Source organism: Tupaia chinensis, unplaced genomic scaffold (genome assembly GCF_000334495.1).
Source record: "Tupaia chinensis unplaced genomic scaffold, TupChi_1.0 Scaffold000258_1, whole genome shotgun sequence".
In the NCBI taxonomy this organism is placed as follows: Eukaryota; Metazoa; Chordata; class Mammalia; order Scandentia; family Tupaiidae; genus Tupaia; species Tupaia belangeri.
The window spans coordinates 302,009-311,217 of NW_006159738.1; the positions used below are offsets into that span (position 1 = coordinate 302,009).

At 59.5% G+C, this 9,209-nt stretch overlaps 1 protein-coding gene across 1 annotated transcript in view; it reads left to right on the forward strand.

The window, feature by feature from the left end:
- Window positions 1–9,209, forward strand: part of CCDC92 (coiled-coil domain containing 92) — a 12,462-nt gene that overhangs the window by 2,132 nt on the left and 1,121 nt on the right. Inside the window, 4 exon segments of the mRNA XM_006172290.2 lie at window positions 4,671–4,817; window positions 5,254–5,295; window positions 8,541–8,844; window positions 8,846–9,203. Of these exon segments, the coding sequence (XP_006172352.1) occupies window positions 4,688–4,817; window positions 5,254–5,295; window positions 8,541–8,844; window positions 8,846–9,203 (834 nt within the window). The 5' untranslated portion in view covers window positions 4,671–4,687.

The following is a 9,209-nucleotide window of genomic DNA, read 5'->3' on the forward strand; positions in this document are numbered from 1 at the left end:
GTGTAGGCCTCCAGTGATCGAGGCCTCCCAGACAGGCTGTGCACCATCTCTCCATGCCTAAGTGCCAACCTCTCCAATCACGTCTGTTACGGTGTTGACGCTAGGCTGCACGTTCCTGCAGAAGGAAGTGGCTGTCCGTGTCTGAAGAATTCTTGCTGGGCTTGTACTTTATGATGTCCGAGAACTGCAGGAATGTGTAACGTGTGGGGGGTTAGGAAGGACCCAAGTGCTCGTCATTGTCATTGTCTGCATATCCCGGGGACACTAAGCTGTTGCTTTTGTAAAAATTGTCTTTCCACTAACTCTCCTTGGTGCTGGTAAACTAATCCATCTTTGCAGTCCAAGATTATCCTGGAACAGTATTAAAATACGGGATACTGGGACCAGCAGATGGCGTAATGGTTACATCACTGGACTTCCACGTAGTCGACTATGGTTCAAGGCTCAGGCTCGGCAGCTTTAAAACTCACACCAGCCACGTGTGTGAGTGTGCGTGCCTAAGATCCCAAGAAGGGAATGGAGGAGAAGGGACTGCAGCATGGCCATCCTCCCGGGGATGATTTCTCACTTTCTGTCTGTCTATCTGTCTAGCAACTCCACATGCCCTATAGCAAAAATCTCTTTTAAGAAAATGTGATACCACTTTGTTAGTGACTATTTAGTTATTTTTTAAAGGGAAATCACTTTATACTTCTTTTCTGCCTATGAAGTAGTAATGTCCCTTTTTTTCCTTAAAAAGAATTGCACCTCTGGCTTTCAACATTCTTCGCTTCTACTTTGTAATGGCATTCCCTCTTTATACTCAGCTGTGAGTTCTGCAGTAATTGTGGAGTACTCAGAGCGATATTCTCTGTCCCGCCGCTGTAAATCATCTACATTTTCAAATTTTCAAATGACTTCCTAGTTGAATTTCTGAAGTGCAAGTACAGCTTAAAACAGGCTCTCTGGCCCCGTTCTTGTCAGTTCAGAATAGCACCGGCACTCATGTCCCGAGCCAGCCAGGCCCCGTTAGAGAAAGCAGGTGTCTTGGATTGACTCGGTGTCCTAATTAGCCTTGGACCTGTTTTTAGCCACTGGTAGAAAGGTATGGATTGTTTCAAAGAAGAAGTAGGTTCCACTGTCCCTCGGGGCACTTGGCTGCGCTTGGCTCTCTCTCACTTCCCCGAGTGGCTCCGCGCCAGTGAGAATGGAGGGTAAAGCTGCCAGAGCATTTCTCAGCTTCACGTCTCTCTCTGGAAGTGACTGGAATTTGCTAGCTCACCTCCATACTGAGGACGTCCAGGAAGTGCCCTGTGAGGGCTCAGTGGACAAGCTGGGGGTTTATTTATAGGGTTAGCGCCCAGTGTTTACACAGACCATATAGCTAGTGCTTACTGAGCGCCTGCCATGGGCTGCACTCCCCTCGTCACACGTGGCCCTGACGCAACCCTGCGGGTTAGTCTTCACGACGATTTAGGTGACGCAGTGGGGTCCACGTTTAACCTGTCAGTCGAGCGCCTTGAGAATGTGTCCACTCTGCTCTTTTAAATTCCGCTGTGTTAAGACGATCCTCCTTTGGTCTCAATTTCCTTATCTCAACACAGAGAGGTTGGGAAGTTTCTTCCACCTTCGGCTTCCTCTGGGTCCCCGAATCTACGTAGGAAACTAAGAGGACGACTAAGTGACGTGTAACCACAGCAGTGGCTGCCTTTGCCCCTGGCCACCTCCACGACCTTGAGCAGTGCTTGCACTACAGGACACTGGAGCTGGGCACAGCGTCCCCAGGAAGGAGCCCCCAGCGGTGCTCAGAGGGCAGGCGCGGCGGAGGTGGAGGGCCCTTTCAGAAAGCGCCGAGAGGGAGGCAGGGCTCTGGCTCAGGGCTCTGGGCAGAGAGAACCACATGTGAATGGGCTATCACTTATTCATGACCGAGATCTAAAATAGCCTGCCCTAACTAATTCGCAGCCACCACCTGAGTACGGGTGTGCTGGTTTTTGGGGGTTTTTTGTTTGTTTTTTTGTTTTTTTCAGATTCTAAAATTATTACCCTAGTTCCAAAGGCTTTGTGTTCAGCTAAAAGATAGGCCTGCCTTTGATTGCCCAGGAACAAAGAAATTTTTAAATAGAGACCCTTTTATTCCATTCCTGTCAGTCTAACAAATGTGGTTCCGGAAGACTTGAAAATATTGCTTCTGGCATGTTGAGAAATTACGGGATGAGGTCATGCTCAAATCAGTGGGGCAGTGCTCCCTGATCAGTGCAGTGCAGTGCGGGTTCAGACCCCTCCAACCAACCCGCAGGAAGCAGTGTGACGTTACCTGCAGGGTTGATGCAGTGCAGTGCGGGTTCAGGCCCCATCCCCCCAGCCCGGCAGGAAGCAGTGTGATGTTACCTGCAGGGTTGATGCAGTGCAGTGTGGGTTCAGACCCCCGTCCCGTCATGAAGCAGTGTGAAGTTACCTGCAGGGTTGATGCAGTGCAGCGCGGGTTCAGGCCCCATCCCCTGTCCCGTCATGAAGCAGTGTGACGTTACCTGCAGGGTTGATGCAGTGCTGCACGGATTCAGACCCCTGTCCCATGATAAGGCAGTGTGACGTTACCTGCAGGGTTAAAGCCGTGCAGTGTGGGTTCAGGCCCCGTCCCCCGTCCCATCAGGAAGCAGTGTGACGTTATCGGAAGTGCAGATGTAGGTTCAGATGGGAGGGAGGAGGGGAAGGTGCTTGGCTGAGGGGTGGGGAGGTGGTCTGTGCTGAGAGTTCTAGAGGGCGGGATGCACAAAGGCACCGGGGTTGGGAGGAGTGTGGCAGATGCTGAGGACCGGGGCTGAGAGGACAGGGCCTGGAAGGGCGGCTGGTGGGACAAGGGTGGGGAGGGACAGCTGATCAGGCAGGACCTCAGGCTGTGGGACTTGTCCCAAGAGCGCTGGAGGGACATGGCAGGGTCGGGTGGTGCTCTGACGAGAGCAGAGCTGGAGTGAGGTCTGCGTGCGTGCAGAGACCCTGAAGGAAAGGGGGCTTTTGAAAAGGGGAGAGACAAAGCTGGCTTTGGTGCCTCCCCTGTAACATCACATCAGAGCGATTTCTGGCAGTTGGTGGCTGCTTTCTGCCTAGTAACCACCTGAGAGCTGACTTGGACCCTAGACGGCTCCTGCCAGCCTGGTCTTGGAGAAGAGGTGGAAGTGCCCCTGGACAGGGCACCTGCCGGGATCCCAGGGATCGGGACACACGTGCTTCCAACGGGACACCTACTTCTTCTCCGAGCCAGCCTGCCCCACCGCCTTCCTGGAGAATCTGCCGGTACTAAAGAAGGCTTAGCGCCCTCTGCCGCGTGACCCGGCTGTGCCTTGTCAGGGGCAATCGGGGCTGATGTGGTGTGGAGAGCCCCTCACCCTGCCCCCTGTGCAGTGCTGGTCCAGGGCCGGCAGCTGCAGGCCTCGGCCGCCTTCTCCAGGGCCCGGGCCCAGGGCCGGGACGACTGCAGGCAGCACGTTCATTTCAGAGTGTTAGAGAGCCAGCGCTCACAGTCAGGAAAGTACCTGAAGTTCTGCACGACGTTTCATCTCCGCCAGCTCCCAGGGCCCTGACCCCCAGAACCCGGGAGAGGCCGCAGGGTCAGATGCCCTTCTTGGCTCACATTTTCCTTCCCAGTGGGGTTTTCTCCGCAGAGGAGAGTGGTGAGAGCGAAAGAGAGGAGACAGGAGAACATCGTGCTCACACAGAGACGGCCCAAGTGAGCCATGTTGTCACAGCAGTGCCCTGGGTGCAGGGACAGTGTCCAGGGCAGAGCGAGTTGGACTCCACCTGCAGGTCATCCTCTTGCCCTGAGAAAGCAGCTCAGTGAGGGGGTGCCTTGATCCTCCAGTGCCCTCCCCCCAAGGTTGCAGGCATCTGATCACCAGGAAACCCTGGCAGTCCCCACCACATGGAGGCAGCCCCGCCCATCTGCAGGGCTGTCACCTGTGCAGAATTCTGAGTGGAAGGCCCCTTCGCAGCGCTGATTCTCTGATCGTGGAGAGTGAACTGAAAATCAGCAGGCAGTCGGACCTAACGACTGACCACAAGACACAAACGCGCGTGTTAACTGCTCACCTGGTGACCAGGGCCACCCACCCTGCAGGGCTCATCTTCCCCATGCCCACGCCCACTGCCTCTGCTGGAGTTCCCTGGGTGAGGCAGCCCTGGAAGTGATGGTCACTTGGAACCCCATTATCTGCAGCTGAAGGCAGAAGGGGTTGGACGGCCAGCGGCCAGGCCGGGCTACCCTTGAATGAGCAAGTAAGGGAGAATTGCAGGGCCTCTGCTGGGGGACCGCACAGGGGTAACTCTGCTCCACCCTGGCGTGTCGAGGGTGGGTGGCGTGGGAGAGGAGAGTGATCTGAGCCCCTGCCCACGTGTGCCGGCCGAGCGACACCCCCAGGCTCCTCACCAGGCAAGGGAAGTGACAGTGTTGGTACGTGCACGCTGAGCCCCAGGCACATACTAGGTGCTTAGTTAGCGTCAGTTGCTGCACGGGAACCTCGCTGTGGTGATTTGAATTAGCCCTGGTCCTCCGGACCTCCTCCCTCCAGGCTGGGTCTCCTGGGGGCGTGCACCCTGCACCCAGGGCCGAGGAGGGCAGGCAGCAGGCAGCTCCTCTCCCAGCTGGCCCTGACCTTGGCTGTTGGGCACAGGACTAGGGTCCGCGTTTCCCGCAGGTCCCCTGGATGTCAGCATGGCGGCCACGAACCTGGAGAACCAGCTGCACAGCGCCCAGAAGAACCTCCTGTTCCTGCAGCGGGAGCACGCCAGCACGCTCAAGGGGCTGCACGCGGAGATCCGGCGGCTGCAGCAGCACTGCACAGGTACCTGCCGCTGGCAGGGCCTGACCAGAGCGGCCGGGCGCCATGTGGGTGCTCGCGGCATCCTCCTTGCGTAGTCAGAAGGCACCGAGCAGAAAGCTGGGAGGCCGAGGGCTGAGACTGAACCAGGGCGGGCAGAGCTGCTGTGCGTGGGGGCAGCGCCCAGTGCAGCCTGTGGGGTATGCAGAGCAGGCTGCTCGCTGACTCACAGTGTTGGGCTGTGTTTGGGGGGCATGCGGAAGAGGGCTTTTGGGGGAAAGGAGGGTTCCCTCGTACCCTAGTAAGTACAGTGGCCGCCGGCATTTTCTGCTATTCTCATGCCCCCTCGGACCGGGCAGGACTCGCCAGCCGGTCATGGGAATCTGTTCTGTGCTGTTAGAGCTGATTAAGGTTTTGAAAGGCACTGCGACGACATTAATGTCTGCGATTTCCCTTCTAGATTTAACATATGAGCTGACACTCAAAAGCTCCGAACAGACAGGTAAGAGCCCCTCCCCACACGGAGTGGGGTCCCGACCCTGTGCGGCCCCGCATGGCACCGTGGCTTCTCGCTAGCTGCAGTCAGAGTGAGCACGCCTGCTCCGAGGAGTGGAGTGTGGCCAGGGCACTCGAGGGCGAGGTGAGGAGGAGGTCTGGACGTCGGCGGCATGAGTGCCGTCAGGAGGCTGGGCAGATGAGCGACTGGGTGTCTTGACTGACACGGACTTTTGGGATGTCTGTTACGCACTTTCCTGGGGGTCCCGGCTTTTCTACGATGAATATGTGCCCCTTCTGTAGCCAGGGAATAAAAGCTGATGGGAATCGAAGAGAAAGAGGAAGGGAGGAGTGGGTCTGGGTGGACACCCCGCCCCATCCCAGCACTCGGCACCGGCCACACACAGCAGGTGCCACTCTGCCCTGCCTGGGTCAGCAGGTCCCTTAGCTAGACGGCCCCCAAAGGGTCATGACCCCCTCTGTCTGGACTGCAGTCCCAGACCACAACCCTCAGGGACGCCGGGAGGGAGCCTCGGAGGCTGTCCTTGCAGTGGCAGCTGGGGTGGAGGAGCGGAAACTGGCCTGCCTGGCCTCCATGCCTGCCACAGAGACCTGTGGGCCGGAACCAGGGGGCCTTCAGGAAGCGCAGTCTCGGCTGAGGCCCCCCGCCCATCTGTGCGGGCTCCATTCGGCAGTTGCAATCCAGGCCAGCGTCCACTCTCTCACGAGAGCTGCGGGCCACCCGTGGGCTGGGACCGAGCCCTGCTTGGTCCCCGTGCCTGCCCACACGTCTCCAGATGCCCCTTCGGGCAGGCCAACTGCCTGTGTGCAGAGAAGGGCTGCGGTCAGGCGGCACAGGCCTAGGGTCAGCAGCCCCGGGGGTCTCCCTGTGGAGGAATGTCACCGGGAACCACCCGCAGCCCCTGGGGCCAGGAGCCGGGCCTCTGGGGATTCGGGAAAACTGGATGTCGACCTGAAGCTGGGGTCGCCCGGCCACTGCTGCTGTCACTGCTGCTGCCTTGCCACAGGCACTCTCCACGACAGGGAGACAGTGTCCTCTCCCCCGTCCCCTCGGACTTCTGCAGCGGGGACTGCACCGAGTCCCAAGGACACTCCCACCCGACGCAGCCTTCGCACCAGTGTGGGGCCCTGGTGGTGGTGTGCAGGGTGCCTCGGTGGGGACATAGCTGGGAAAGCCTCCCCGCCGGCCCGTGGTGACAACCACTCAGAGTTGCCCAGTCCTCAGAAGTTCTACACAGACATTAAAACCAGACTCTGGCCATGGTCGAGTGGTGCTTACGGTGGCTGGGTCCCACAGTTCAAGTCCTGGACTGAGCAGCGTGGGCACGTGTGTGTGCCACACCCTGCAAGGATGGAGTGAGGAGAAGGGACTGCAGTGCGACCGCTCTCCTGAGGGTGCTTGAACACACTGGGTGTCCCATTTGGTTAGGAGGCTGGGGCAGGATTTGAACACAGCAAGGCCCTTCCAGAAATACCTGTCTCCCTTACCTTCGCTGTCACAAAGGGCACAGCAAATGCGGAGTCCACCGGGGTGAGCTTGAGACGTGCAAGTGCCGTCACAAAGCCAGCCCAGCCGCTGGGAGGGATGCCGAGTCGGGCTGGCAGGACACGCGGCAGAATGCCAACCCAGGCAGGTGGGGAGATGCCAGGACAGACAGAGGCTTGGGGGGAGGTGCCCGGTACGTGTCCAGTGGGGGCCAGGCCCAGGGCAGTGGGTTTGTACAGGAGACTGGATGTGCAAGCGTAGAGTTAGGTCAGGAAGAGGTGCAGTTAACAGACCCAGGGCTGGTGTAGGCGTGGCTGCCGGACAGGCTGACACACTGGGAGGCCACCTGGTGGGCGGGATTTACCAGGCAACAGGGAGCCCTGTCTGAACAGGGAGCAGACGCTTAGAGGATGACCAGGCCTCCTGAACCGAGGGTGGGTGGGAAGGAAGGCCAGGGAGAGGCGGGACCAAGGGCAGCAGGAGCGGGGCCGAGGGGACACAAGCCTGCTGCAGCCCATCCTCCGAGACCGCGGGGTGATGGGGTGCAGGGGCGAGTGGTGCGGGCTGTGATGGGAAGGTGGGCAGGTGGGCAAGCAGATGCCAGAGGGACCACCACATGGAGCTGGTGCTCAGGAGACACAGACCTAGGAGCCCTGGGCCAATGAGGAAGAGTCTAGAAAACAGAGGGCAGCTCAGAGACTTCCCAGGCCAGGCCAGCAGGAAGGCCAGCCAGGGGCCTGCAGGTCACCGGGAAGCGGAGGTGGAGGCAGCTGACGTCTGCTGGAGGCCAGGGTTAGGGCAGGTGTTCTGGGGACAGCAGGAGCGGAGAGCGGCCTATGGAGTTGGGGCCACACAGGCAGGGGCAGGACGCCGGTGCTCAGAGCAGGAGCGGAAGGAGACCAGTGGCTGGGAAGGGCATGGCCTGGCATCCTGCTCCCCGGCTCGAGTGTTTGTGCCACGGACAGGACACGCTTAAACGCAGACCTGAGTTTCACACACAGCGTGGCAGCATTTAACAAACACCACCTGCCTCGAGACCTGGATTTGCTAACAGCTTAGCCCTACATATGAAGGGACTTCAGAAAGGTGGTGAAAAGTGGAATTAAAGCACCAGGTTATTTTGGTGTGAAAACCTAAACCCATGCCATATATGCATGGCTGTTCCGTAAGGAACTCTGTGAAGACCACTTCGTACTTGGTAAGGGCTGAGGCTCTGAAATTGCCCATTTTAATGTCAGCATTTAAAAAAATTTCAAGACAGGGACCAGCAGATGGTGTAATGGCTATGTCAGTGGACTCCCACGTAGTCAACCGTGGTTCAAGTCCTGGACCTGGTGGCTTAAACTCACACCGGGCACATGCGCATATGTGGGCACCCAAGATCCTAAAAGGAGAATGAAGGAGAAAGGATTGTGGCATGGCCACCCCCTTGAGGGATCATTTCTCGCTGTCTCTCTCTCCCTCCAGTGATCGCAGGGGCCCTGCAGCAAAATCTCTTAAAAAAACAAATTGAGACCACCTTCTCTGCAGTAAGGCAGTGGCCTCTGGTGGCTCCTTGGAGACCACCTGCTCACTCACCCTCTAGTAAGCTAGTGGGGACCCCACCCTGCCTGCCGTGTGGCCCTTGTGCACCCCTTCCTCAGTGCCCGAGCCCAGGGGGCTGAGGCCAGTCGGCCGCAGAGGGTCTGGCCCCCCGGGCCTCGCTCGGCGGGCTCCTCAGCGGCTCCCTGGGCTTGTTCCGGCAGGAGACGGCGCGCCCAGGAGCGGCGACCTGAAGCAGCGGTGCGGAGACCTGGAAGCCCAGCTGCAGGCCCGCGAGCGCGAGCACGGCGAGCTGCGGCAGGAGCTGGAGCAGAAGAACGCCATGATCGCCGTGCTGGAGAACACCATCAAGGAGCGCGAGCGCAAGTACCTGGAGGAGCTGAAGGCCAAGAGCCACCGGCTGAACCTGCTGTCGGGCGAGCTGGAGCAGCGCGCCGCCACCGTCGCCTACCTGACGTCGCAGCTGCACGCCGCCAGGAAGAAGCTGCTCAGCTCCAGCGGGGCCTCGGCCGGGCCCCCCGGGCCTGGCCCCCTACAAGCCCGCGCCCCCCAAGGACAAGCTGCCCGAGACGCCCCGCCGCCGCATGAAAAAGAGCCTCTCGGCCCCGCTGCACCCGGAGCTCGAGGAGGTCTACCGCTTCGGGACCGAGGGCCGGAAGCTCCTTCTGCGCGAGCCCGTGGATGCCATGCCTGACCCCACCCCGTTTCTGCTGGCCCGGGAGTCGGCCGACGTGCACCTCATCAAGGAGCGGCCCCTGGTCATCCCCCCGATCGCCTCGGACCGCAGCAGCGCCGAGCACCCCAGCCCGGGCCGCGAGAAGCCGCACAAGGCCCACGTCGGGGTGGCGCATCGCCTCCACCACGCGGCGCCC